At 66.3% G+C, this 12,391-nt stretch overlaps 2 protein-coding genes and 1 long non-coding RNA gene across 3 annotated transcripts; all 3 read left to right on the top strand.

The window, feature by feature from the left end:
- The first annotated feature begins 5,374 nt into the window (after window positions 1-5,374).
- Window positions 5,375-7,596, top strand: LOC128788508 (cadherin-23-like). The gene is made up of 4 exons (XM_053943573.1): window positions 5,375-5,435; window positions 6,059-6,285; window positions 7,282-7,341; window positions 7,435-7,596. Exons 1-4 carry the CDS (start codon window positions 5,375-5,377, stop codon window positions 7,594-7,596), a joined length of 510 nt encoding a protein of 169 aa, XP_053799548.1.
- Window positions 7,597-7,755: 159 nt separating this feature from the next.
- LOC128788507 (cadherin-related family member 5-like) lies at window positions 7,756-11,457 on the top strand. Its single transcript, XM_053943572.1, has 8 exons — window positions 7,756-7,776; window positions 8,014-8,100; window positions 8,173-8,283; window positions 9,091-9,261; window positions 9,360-9,450; window positions 10,156-10,262; window positions 10,483-10,683; window positions 11,452-11,457. Exons 1-8 carry the CDS (start codon window positions 7,756-7,758, stop codon window positions 11,455-11,457), a joined length of 795 nt encoding a protein of 264 aa, XP_053799547.1.
- Window positions 11,457-12,391, top strand: LOC128788873 (uncharacterized). Its single transcript, XR_008431235.1, has 3 exons — window positions 11,457-11,585; window positions 11,902-11,980; window positions 12,358-12,391. It is a non-coding gene; the product is annotated as an uncharacterized LOC128788873 (long non-coding RNA).

Below are 12,391 nucleotides of genomic sequence, written 5' to 3'. Positions count from 1 at the left end.
CCCCGTCCTGAGGGGCTCCACCGCCCCCAGAGCCGCCGCCCCGCCGCGCAGCCTGCCCGGGGTCCCGGGGCCCCACCGACCCCGCCGCGGCGTTTGGGGGTCTCCTGCGGGAGCAGGGCTGGGGCCAGCTCCAATAGTTACGGAATGGAAATATTAATCGCGGGGATAATTGAATCCCAGCCCACGGCAGGGGGCTCAGGTCCCCCGACAACCCCCGCCCAGAGGGGTCTCAGGAGGGACAGGGTCACATCGGCCGGGGGACTGCTCCTCCCGGCCTGCACGGGGACAGGGAACTGTCCCCAAACGCCTCCCCCGCGTGTGCCAGCTCCGCACAGCCCCAGTGCGGGGCCGGCCGGGGTGGGGCAGTCCCGGGGTGGCTGCAGGAGGGCTGAGCGCACGGCTGAGGCAGGCACATTCTTCTCTCTCTCAGGATTGTTTCATAGAGGAGCACAGAGGGGAGAAAGAGAAAGCAAGTTCTATTTCTAGCCCTTGTTTTTCCCATGTGGAATGTGCTTGGAGAATTGTTTACCTGGGGTGATTGCTTGGTTGGATTCTGGTGAGGTTTGTTTGGGGCTGGTGGCCAATCCAACCCACCTGTGTCGGGACTCTCAGAGAGGGGCACGAGTTGTAGAAGTTAGATATGGGAGTTAGAACAAGTAGGTTTGTAGTTTTAGTATCTCTCTTAAATAGTATATTAATGTATTATAGCACAGTTATAATAAAGAAATCATTCAGCCTTCAGAACTGGAGTCAGACATCAGCATTTCCCCCCACCCGCGTTTACAACGCACGTGAGCAGCCACTGAGGGCGGCTCTGCCCGGCCCCAGCGTCCGGGGAGAAATCTCCATCTGCAGCTGCGATGGGATTTTGGGATGGGGGGTTCCCTGGGGCCCTGATCCCACCTTGTTCCTCATCTCAGTCAATGTAATTTTGGGATGGGGGGTTCCCTGGGGGCCTGATCTCACCTTGTTCCTCATCTCAGTTGCTGGTTTGGTGATGAGCCTGGAGTCAAACCCAACGTGTCGGCAGGCGGGGGCGCTGGATTGAGAAGGATTTTGGGGGAAAACTCCTTTAATTTCCTTTCCCTCCTAGTCACTGTTGAACAATGATGAGGTGGCCTCTGAGCTGCTCGCTGCTCTGCCCGGGGCTGGGCCAGCCCCCACGTCCCCTCGTGGCGGTGCCCATGGCAGGTGGGTGGCACGAGGCCATCCCTTTGGTCTTTTCCAGCCCAGACCAGCCCGAGGCTCCGTGATTCCGTGGTCAGTCCATCTCCAATTGCAGTGTCACTGCTGGGTCACAGGTCACAGGTCAGGTCCCACGGTGGCTTCACCACTGCTGGATGCTGAGTTTGGGTGCCCAGCAGAACACGCTGAGGCGATATACAGAATAAATAGCTGTACAATACAAAAATACTCCACAGCCTGGGGTAGTTATGTATTGTCAGCACCCGGCACAGGTGAGATAGCTCTCCAAAACTTGTGCCCCGAGCCTCGGTCTGACCCGCACCTTTATTCCCAAAGGTGTTCCATATGCAATACATTGCACAACTTTCTCATGCATATTCAACCCCTGGCCCCGCCTGTCCTCGCCTCTCATGCTAAATAAGTCCATGCCCTTCTGGGCACGCCTGGTTTGCTGTGGTGGTCGTACGGGGGTCTCTCGGTGGTCCTGAGGCTGAAGATTTTGGTTTTCCTCATGACTGAACTTTTGAACTTTTCCTCTCTGCGCGTGCGCTTTTGGTCCTTTGGTGCTTATCTGAGTACGTCTGTCAGTCTTGGTGGGCTTGGAGATAGAGGAGCTTCTTTATCTGGGTTCTTTGCATCTTTTGGTCTCCTCGGTATTGTTCTTTGTGCAAGAAGCTTCAGAAATTCGCATTTTCCTATGCCCATTTGTACCATGGCAGAGGTTTCTTAAGTAAAAGGTTAAAATTCAACACGTAATTCTACAAGCTAAAATTTAAATGCTTAATTCATTTTGTTAACTCAAGTGAACTCCAAAAATCTCTATTTCAACGCCTCGCAGTGTGCTGGTGTCACCCTCAGCTGGGGTAATCACTGCTCAGCTCCGGGGCGGACCTCGGGAGCGTGCGGGTGCCCCGGGGCACAGGTTCAGCCGGGCGGGAGGAGCCGTGGTAATTAACGCCCAGCCTCGTCATCACGCCCAGCCCACACGGCACAGACGAATAATTAATCGCCAGTCAGAAATGGAAACCCAGTCCGTGTCCCTGTCTGTGCCCAGTCCATGTCCCTGTCTGTGCCCAGTCTGTGTCCCTGTCTGTGCCCAGTCTGTGTCCCTGTCTGTGCCCAGTCCATGCCCCCAGGGTGCCCAGTTCGTGTCCCTGTCTGTGCCCAGTCCATGCCCCCAGGGTGCCCAGTTCGTGTCCCTGTCTGTGCCCAGTCCATGTCCCTGTCTGTGCCCAGTCCATGTCCCCGGGGTGCCCAGTCCGTGTCCCCGGGGTGCCCAGCTCACCCTCGGAGCACACACCCTGTTGGGGAGCTCACCTCTGGCAAAGTTCCAGCCGGCGATGTAGCAGGATTTCAGCTCCGACACCCTGAGCGAGGCGTCGGGCACGCAGCCCAGCTGGATGTAGTCGCTGCACTCCACGGGCTGGTCCAGCTCCAGCAGGGCGTGTCCCCGTCCCTACCCCGCGGGCAGGTGTCCCCACCCTGTCCCCGTGGCTGACCAGCGATGAAATCTTGCTGCCGGGGGCCCCAGGGGTGCCCTGGAGCACCTGGGCTGTGCCAGCTTCGGGGGGCCTGGGGGTCCCTGCAGGGCCCTGGCATGCACAGGTAGCAGCACACACCTGTGCACACAGACAGGGTGCGGGTACACCTGGCTGCACACACACACCCAGCAGGACACCACACCTCTGCAGTCACAGCCGCTCGCTCGCACACACGGGTGCACAGACAGTGCACAGAGACCTGCACGCACCTGTGCACACCAGCCACACACAGGTGTCACACACACACAGGTGTGTCACACACAGGTGCGTCATACAGACAGATGTCACACCCACACAGGTGTGTCACACACACAGAGGTGTCACACACACAGGTGTGTCATACCCACAGGTGTGTCACACACTTGCACAGGTGTCTCATACACACAGGTGTGTTATACACACAGGTGTGTCACACACACACAGGTGTGTCACACACACAGAGGTATGTCACACACACACAGGTGTGTCACTCACATGCACAGGTGTCTCATACACACAGGTATCACACACACACAGGTATGTCACACACACAGAGGTGTGTCACACACATAAACAGATGTCTCATACACACACCTGTGCCACACACGCAGAGCTGCCTCACACACTTGCACACACACTCTCACCTCATTTTCACACCCACACTCCCCCCGCGGTGGCCCCTGTGTCACTTCCCCCTCCCCCCAGCTCATCCTCTTTGTCCCCAAAGCGGATTATGGCGGTGGCTCAGCGGGGACACGCGAGTGTGCAAGGAGGAGCCACACGCCCGACCAGCCCCACACGGGCCACAGGTGTGCATGGGGGTGGTCACACCCCTCCCAGGTGTGCACAGGGGGTGTGACACCTCTCCCAGGTGTGCAGGGAGCATCACACCCCTTCCTGGGCCCACACCTGTGCGGCAGCGCGGGCAGGCCGTGCACAGCCCGGCAGGGCAGGTACCGTGTGCAGGGGATGGCCCAGGTGTGCAGGGCCCTCGGGCAGGTGGCAGAAAGGGTGCAGGCAGGTGACAGGGGATGCTCCCGGGCAGCAGAGACAGATGACATCTCCTGAAGTGCAGGCAGGGATCGGGGCACGCGGGTGATCCCCGGGCACGGCAGTTGGGGCTCGGGGCTCTGGGCAGGAAGGGCTGAGGGCAGGGCAGGAGATGCCCAGGCAGGTGCCAGCAGGTGATACCCAGGTGTTGGAACCTGGTGACTGAGCATTTTAAAGATAACACGGAATTTGACCTGAGACCCGACCCTGGCAAAAAAGAAACAAAGACTCCACACCCAGGAGGTGCAGGCAGGGCAGGTGATGACAGTGACACCCAGGAGGTGCAGGAGGGTGGGTGATGCCCGGGTGATGCAGGCGATGCCCAGGCAGGGCAGGTGATGCAGGTGCTGCCCAGGTGTTGCCCAGCCAGGACAGGTGATGCCCAGGGGATGCAGGTGATGCCCAAGGTGAGGCAGGTGATACAGATGGTGCCCAGGCCGGGCAGGTGATGCAGGTGATGCTCAGGAAGGACAGGTGATGCCCAGGCGGTGCAGGTGATGCCCAGGCGGTGCAGGTGATGCCCGGTGCTGCCCAGGCGGTGCCAGGCCGGGCAGGACTCCGATCCCAGGCCGCAGGTCCCGGGTCAGCCCCGCCCCCGGCCCGGCCCCGCCCGGTCCCGCCCCCGCCCCCCCCGTCCCGCCGGGCCGGGGCAGCAGCGCCGGGGGCGGCGGCGCCGGGCAGGTACGGGGGGGCGGGGGCCGGGGGGGGGCCGGGGGCTGTGGGGCGGCCGGGGGCGACGGGGGGAGGGGGCCGTGGGGGGCCGTGATCCCCGGGAGGGGGTCCCGGAGTGGGAAGGCGTCCCGGACGCGGGGGGCCTCTGCTCCGGGGTGACACACGGGCGGGGTGACACCCGGGGACCGCAGGGTGGGAAGGGGAGCCCCCCCGACTCCTCCTCTGCCCCCCAGCAGGGAGCGGGTCCTGGGTGATCAGCACGGGGGACCCCGCACTGCGGTGCCGGGGATGGCTGGGGTGGCAGACAGGGAGCGCCCCCCCTTCCCCCGCCCTAATTACCTGCCGCTAATTGGGGGGGGGGGCGCCATATGGCTGCCTCTGCCGAGCGCGGGGAACGCTGAGGGTCCCCCCTGCTGAGGGTCCCCCCTGCAGACCCCAGGGCAGGGGCAGCCGCACGGTGCGGGGCCTCAGGGGGCGACACGAGTGGGATTGGTCAGGGGGACACGGGGGGGACGCGGAGGGGGGACACGGCTGTCCGGCCTGGCACCTGCCGGTGAGACCCTCGGGTGGGGACAGGGACACCCTGGGGACGTGCACCGGGGACAGCGACAGCACCCTGGGGTCCTGGGGAAGGGGACCTCGGGCATGGCGGCCCGGGTGGGTGACACGGGCAGGGACAGCCAAGCACGAGAGTCCCAGGGGAAGGGGACCCCGGAGTGGTGACCGCTGGGGATCCCAGGAGAGAGGACCTGGCAGGGGGACAGGGATGAGGACACGGGCACAGGGACCCGGGAAAGGGGACCTCGGCGTGGTGTCACCGCTGTCACCGGGGCTGTCCGCCCGGGGGGACATTGTGGAGGGGGCTGGGGACAGGGGCGCGGGGCCGGGGTGGCAGCCCCGCTCCTCCCTCCCCCGCCACAGGCGCCCCCCGAGGTCCCCGTGTCCCCATGGCGGCCGCGTCCTGCCCGGCGCTCCTGGCCGCCTGCCTGGCGCTGCACCTGGCCACAGGTGAGCACCTGGGGGGCACCTGGCCGACAGGGGACACCTGAGGGGGACACCGGGCCTGGGAGCGACCCGGTGGGCGTCCGGTGGGGACCCAAGGAGGGGACCCTGGGAGTGGCAACCAGGAGTGATGGGGACCCAAGGGATGAGGTCACCAGGGAATGGGACTTGGGGACATGGGAAGGGGACCCTGGGAGTAGCAACCGTGAGAGGTGGAACCCCAGGGCACGGGGACACAGAGGACCTTGGGGGGGACCCAAAGATGTCACCCGAGTGCAGGACCACTGGGGTTGATAGCCCACTGGTCTCCTGGGGACGGAGACTTGGGGGTGGGGACCCTGGGGGACACACGGGCGACTATGCTGGGGGTCCAGGGAGTGGGACTTGGGTGGTGGGGACACGGGGGGACTGAGGGGGGAGGTGGCAGCGCGGATGGAGTTGTTGGGCTGGGGATATGGGGACCCTGGGGCGGGGACAAGAGGGACCCTGGGAGGGTCAGCAGGGAACGGGTGGGGGAGGACCTGGAGAGGGGGCCAGGGAGAGGGGACATGGGGACCCGGGGGCTGGGGACCCGCGGGGCCACACCCACACGGACACCCGTGTGCCCATCCCCGGCGCGGCAACGGCAGCCCGGGGCGACGGCTGCAGCGGCTTCGGGAACCTGTTCACGGAGATCGCGGAGAACAGCGCCCACGGGAGCCTGGTGGCGCGGCTGCCCCCGCCGGGGGACGCGGGGGGCGCGGGGGGCGGCGCCGGCCTCCAGCTCTGCCTGGTGGGCGCCGACGCCGCCTGGTTCTACCTGGACGGGCGCAGCGTCCGGCTCAACGTGTCGGCAGGGCGGACGCTGGACCGTGAGGTGACACTGCCAGGACAGCCCCGGTCCCCTGTCCCGCTCCAACCATCCTGTGTCCATTGAATGTCCATCCGTGTCCGTCCTGCATCCATCCTGTGTCCACTGTCCATCCTGAATCCACCCCCATCCACCCTGTGTCCATCCTCCACCCACCCAGTGTCCATCTACCTCCACCATCCATCCCTCCATCCCACACCCGAGTCCATCCTATGTCCATCATGTGCCAACACTCCATCCCACACCCACCTGTGTCCATCCTGTGTCCATCCCTCCATCCCACACCCACCTGTGTCCATCCTGTGTCCATCCCTCCATCCCACACCCGTGTCCATCCTGTGTCCATCCTGTGTCCATCCCTCCATCCCTCACCCACCTGTGTCCATCCTGTGTCCATCCCTCCATCCCACACCCGTGTCCATCCTGTGTCCATCCTGTGTCCATCCCTCCATCCCACACCCATGTCCATCCCGTGTCCATCCTATGTCCATCCCTCCATCCCTCACCCACCTGTGTCCATCCTGTGTCTCTCATCCATACACCACCTACCCTGGATCTACCATCATCTGTCCGTGTTCCATTCATCCTCCTTCTTCTGCCCATCCTGTATCCATCCTCCCTCCATCCCGTGTCCATCCCATGTCCATCCCATACTCCTCCTGGGTCCATCCCTTGTCCATCCTGTGTCCATCCCATGTCCATCCTGTGTCCATCCCATACTCCTCCCATGTCCATCCCGTGTCCATCCCGTGTCCATCCCATACTCCTCCTGGGTCCATCCCTTGTCCATCCCGTGTCCATCCCATGCTCCTCCCATGTCCATCCCGTGTCCATCCATTCACGCCCCCTCCATGCTGTGTCCATCCATCCTGCAGCCCCTCCCTCCCAGATCATCCTGCCCCACCCTTCTCCAGCTGGGACCCTCCTGCCCCTGCTTGGCTGGGGACCCCGTGGGGCAGCCCCCCATGTCACCCCATGTCCCGGTGTCCCTTGTCCCCACAGGAGCTGGAATCCCCGGTGCTGATGGTGGCCCTGACGTGTGCCGAGGACGGCTCCTCCCCGGTACGGCCACGCACGGTGGGGACCCCGAGCAGCTCTGGGGGCGCCCAGTCCGCCCTGGTCACTGCCTGTGTCCGTCCCCCACGCCCCTGGCAGGTCGAGTTCCGGATCATCGTCCAGGTCCTCAACGAGAACGACAACCGGCCCCACTTCCAGGGGGCCACTGTCCTCACCCACAACGTCAGCGAGGTGACAGTGGCACTGCGGGCGCCTATCAGGGACAGGGGTGGTGACATGTCCTGCACACGGTCATGGTGATGGGGCAGGGATGGGCACCAGGACAGGGATGGCCGTGTGCACGGACTGGGGACAGGCATGGGGACAGGCATGGGGACAGGGATGGTCAGGCTCATGGGCACAGGGACAGTTTGTGCCAGGGTGGGTACCCAGAAGGGATGGGGACACCCAAAAGTAAGAATGGGGATATGGGATGTGTTCGTGAGTGCTGGGAGTGTTGGGGGACCCCCCGGTGACCCCCATGAGGCAGCTCAGGGGTGTTTGGGGGTGCAGTGTGTGTTCAGGATTCCCGGGTGCATTTGGGGACCATCGGGGGTGTTTAGGGTCTGTTTGAGGTGGGGTGTGGGGTCTGTTTGGGGAGTACAGGGTGTTGGGAGACCCCGGGGGATGTTGGGGGGCCCCGGGGTGTCCCGGGACCCCTGGTGACCCCGCGGGCAGCTGGCGCCGGTGCACTCGGTGGTGTTCAGCGCCCAGGCCGAGGACGCGGACGGGGACACGCTCATGTACGTCATCGACACGGCCTCGGTGAGCCGGGGCGGGGGCGGGGGGCCGCGGGGGGGCCGGGGCCATCTGCCGGCCTGACCGACCCCCCCCCAGCCCGACGCCCGCTTCTTCCGCATCGACCTCCCGAACAGCGGCCGCGTGGTGCTGGCGCGGGCCCTCGACTTCGAGAGCCGGCGGCACCTCGAGGTGGTCGTGACCGCCGTGGTGAGACCCCCGCCCGCCCCGGGACCCTGCTGCGGGCCCCCCGCGGCTCCCGTCTCTCCCCACGTCCGTGGGACCCTCACCCGAGGCGCTCGGACATGGGACCCCCATCTGTGAGCCCCCCACTTGTGGGACCCCGGTGCAGGACCCTGACACGAGACCCCCGGCTGTGGGACCCCTGACCACCCTCATGAACGGGGCCCTGGCACCCACCCCTGGCCCCGGGGAGGACCCCAGCCCCACCCCTACAGAGCCCCCGCCCGCGGGGTCTGGGGTCCTTGTGCCCACCGCACCTCCTCGGGGTCACGCCCGCCTCACGGCCGTGCCGCGGGTGGGTGGCACAGGCGGGGGTCCCCCCCAAGCCTGCCCGCCCCCCCCACGCCCGCCGGCCGTCCCCGCCGGCCCCGCTAATTGGGGGTGACGTGATCCCGTCACCTGCCCTCAATCCCCCTCATTTCCTTAATGGGCCACCTGCGCCCCCTCCCCCCTCCAGCGCCCCGCCCCTCGCACCCCCCCGCCCCCACCCGGCACCCCCCGGCACCCCCACGCCCTGGTGGGAAGTCGGCGGGACCCCACTCCTCCCGGCTGCGACCCCTCAGGCCCCCTGGGGGGGGTTCCTGTCCCTCCAGGCCCCTTTGCACGGGGGTCCCTGTACCTGGGGTGTCCCCGTGCCTGTGGGGTCACCATTCATTGGGGTCCTGTGCCGTGGGGTCCCCTGCACCCCCGGGCTGTCCCCATGCCGCGAGGGTCCCTGTGCCTCTCCGTGCACCCCAGCAGGTTTTGGGGCCGTGCCCCGTGCTCTGCCTGCAGGAGATGAACACCCGGGAGCGGTTCAACGCCTCGGCCCGCGTGCGGGTCAATGTCCTGGACGGGGATGACCAGTACCCCCAGTTCCTGCCCTGCACCCCCCGCGCCCCCCACAGCCCCCTCGTCTGCACCAGCCCCGTCTACACCGCCAACGTCACCGAGGGCCAGCTCCAGGTGGGACACGGGACCCTGGGGACGCCGCGGGGACGCGGGGGTCAGGGGGGGCCCGCGGGGCTCAGCCGGACACCTCCGTGTCCCCTCCTTGTCCGCAGGGGGGTCCCCTGAGCTTCAGCCCCGGCGCCGTCTATGCCGAGGACGGGGACAGGGGGCTGCGGGCGGCCATCACCTACTCCCTGCTGGCAGGTAGCGGGGACAGGGGACGCGGGGGGACACGGGGGGACACGGCGGTCAGGGACGTGGGAGGCAGCGACACACAGACACAGGAGGGCAGGGAGGCGGGGACACGGGGACACAGCCATGCCAGACGCGTGGGCAGGAACACAGGGACAGGGATACCACAGCAGAGACACAGGGCCGGGACATGGGGACAGGGATGTGGTGGGCGGAGACATGGGGGGGCAGAGGTGGCCATGGTGCCCGGGGTGGGCCCCAGGGCCACCCTGTGCCCCCCAGTCCCTGGCACTGCCGGGGGTCTCCGTGCGATGGGGGTGTCTGTTGTGAGGGGGGGTCCAAGTCAGCACAATCCAATTGCCAGATCCACTGGGGCAAATTGAATAAAGAGATTGAGCTGGGGGGGGCCCTAATCCCCCCTCCGGCTTGGGTGGGGGTCAAATCCTGGTGCACCCAAGGGTGCTCCAGCACCAGAGGGGTTAAAATCTCCTCCATACTGGGGTTCAAAGGGTTAATAACGCCCTCCTCGTGCGCGCCCCCCCCCTTTCAAAATAAGAGGGGTCCTCCCTGCCATGAAGGTCCAGGAATGGATGGGGGGACAGCAGGGACATCCCTCAGGGCTGCCCCGGGGAGAGTTTCCCACAGTGTCCCGGGGCAGGAGGGGGGTCCGGGGGGGTGGAGGGGTCTCGGGGGGTCCCCATCTCTGTGGCCCCCCAGGTCAGGAGAGCAGCAGGTTCCACATCGACAACGTGACCGGGGCCATTACGCTGCTGCGGGCGGTGGAGAGCAGCCGGCAGACCCCCGAGATCTGCCTCAGCGTCATGGTGGGCGGGGGACGGGGGGCCTGGGCTGGGGGGCCCCCGGGAGATGGGGGTGCCTGGGATGGTGGGAGCTGCCCGGGGCACTCCGGGAAGCCCCCACGGGCGCAGGAAGCTGCTGGCACTGACACCTGGGTGTCCCGTGTGTCCCTCCACACCCCGCGCCCCCTGTGTCCTCCCGTGTCCCCCCCCATGTCCCCCCGTCCTGTCGCCCCGCGCCCCCCAGGCCTCGCAGGTGAACGACCCCTCCAAGTACGCGGTGGCGCGGGCCCTGGTGCGGGTCCTGGCCCCGAACCGGCACCCGCCGCGCTTCCCCCGCGCCCGGTACCGCGCGTTCGTGCCCGCCGCCCCGCGCCGCGCCGCCCTGCTGCTCACCTTCGGCGGGCAGGTGCTCGCCCTGCGCGCACACGACCCCGACTTCCCCGAGGTGAGCGGCGCAGGGGGCGCAGGTGAGGGTGAGGCAAGGTGTGAGCAGGGCATGCAGGTGGGGGCGGGCAGGGCGCGGGGAGTGGTACAGGTAGGGATGAAGGCAGGGATGCAGGTGGGAAGGCAGGTGAGATGCAGGTGGGATGAGGACAGGGATGCAGGTGGGATGAAGGTAGGATGAGGGCAGGGATGCAGATGGGATGAAGGCAGGGATGCAGGTGGGATGAAGGTAGGATGAGGGCAGGGATGCAGGTGGGATGAGGACAGGGATGCAGGTGAGATGAAGGCAGGGATGCAGGTGGATTGAAGGTAGGATGAGGGCAGGGATGCAGATGGGATGAAGGCAGGGATGCAGGTGGGATGAAGGTAGGATGAGGGCAGGGATGCAGGTGGGATGAAGGTAGGATGAGGACAGGGATGCAGGTGGGATGAAGGCAGGGATGCAGGTGGATTGAAGGTAGGATGAGGGCAGGGATGCAGGTGGGATGAAGGCAGGGATGCAGGTGGATTGAAGGTAGGATGAGGGCAGGGATGCAGATGGGATGAAGGCAGGGATGCAGGTGGGATGAAGGTAGGATGAGGACAGGGATGCAGGTGGGATGCAGGTGAGGGCAGGAGGTGCAGGAAGGGGGATGCGGCAGAGGGACAGGTGGGGGTTGGGTAGGGATGCAGGTAGGGCTCACAGGTAGGGATGCAGGGAGAGGTGTGGGCAGCAATCAGGTGCCGGGGGAGGGTGGGTGCGGGCAGGAGCTGACCCCCCGCCCCGCAGGGGTGAATCCCCAGGTGCGCTACACCCTGAGCCACGGCGCCAACCAGAGCCAGCAGCTGTTCCAGGTGATGCCCAACGGGCTCCTGGTGGCCCAGGCGGATCAGCTGCGGCCCGGGCAGAGCTACCGCCTGCAGGTGAGCGTGGGGGGCAGCGGGGGAAGGGGGACATGGAGGGACAGGGGGGATTAGGGGGCATGGGGTGACAGGGCCACGTGGGAGTACGGGAGGATTGAGAGGCACTGGGTGGGCATGGGGGGCTGGAGGTTGTGGGTACCAGAGGGGCACCAAGGTCTGGGTGGCACCAGAGAGGGGACACAGGGTGGGACACCCTGGGTGAGGCTTGGGGCACCTCCATGTGCCCTTGTGTGTCCCCCCCGGTGGCACACCATGTCCCTGCATGCCCCCTGCCCTCACCATGTCCCCCTGTCCCCTCTGTGCCCCTTCCCGTCAGGTGCTGGCGCGGGACGAGGAATCGGGCGAGACCTCGAACACGACGGTGGAGCTGGAGGTGCTGTGGCCGGGGCAGGCGGGTACGGAGGAGGGGGATCCCCCCAGAAACCCCCCAGGGACCCCTCCGTGACCCTCCCCATCCCCACGGCACTGGGACACCCCCCAGGACCCCCCGCCCCCAGCGATGGGGGTGTCCCCCGAGCCCCACCCGGTGGAGAGGGGCCCCCCAGCACTGTGTCCCGCTCCGTGATGGATTTTCCCCAAGCTCCCACGGTCACGGTGACGGGGTCCCCAGACCGCCCCGGAACGTGATGGGGGCCCCCCCGCCCCGGGATGTGATGTAGCCCCCCGGGACCCCTGGGAGCCCCCCGGGATGTGCCGCGGTTTGTCCCCGCCCGCTCCCCGCGCTCCCCCCGGTTCATGTCCCCCCCGCTGACGCGTCCCCTCTGTCGCGCAGCCCCGCGGGACCCGTCGGAGCCGGCGGCCGGGCG

The sequence above is a fragment of the Vidua chalybeata genome, chromosome 5 (genome assembly GCF_026979565.1).
Source record: "Vidua chalybeata isolate OUT-0048 chromosome 5, bVidCha1 merged haplotype, whole genome shotgun sequence".
Lineage (NCBI taxonomy): Eukaryota > Metazoa > Chordata > Aves > Passeriformes > Viduidae > Vidua > Vidua chalybeata.
Note: the sequence above shows the minus strand (reverse complement) of the source record. Positions and strands in the feature narration are given on the sequence as shown.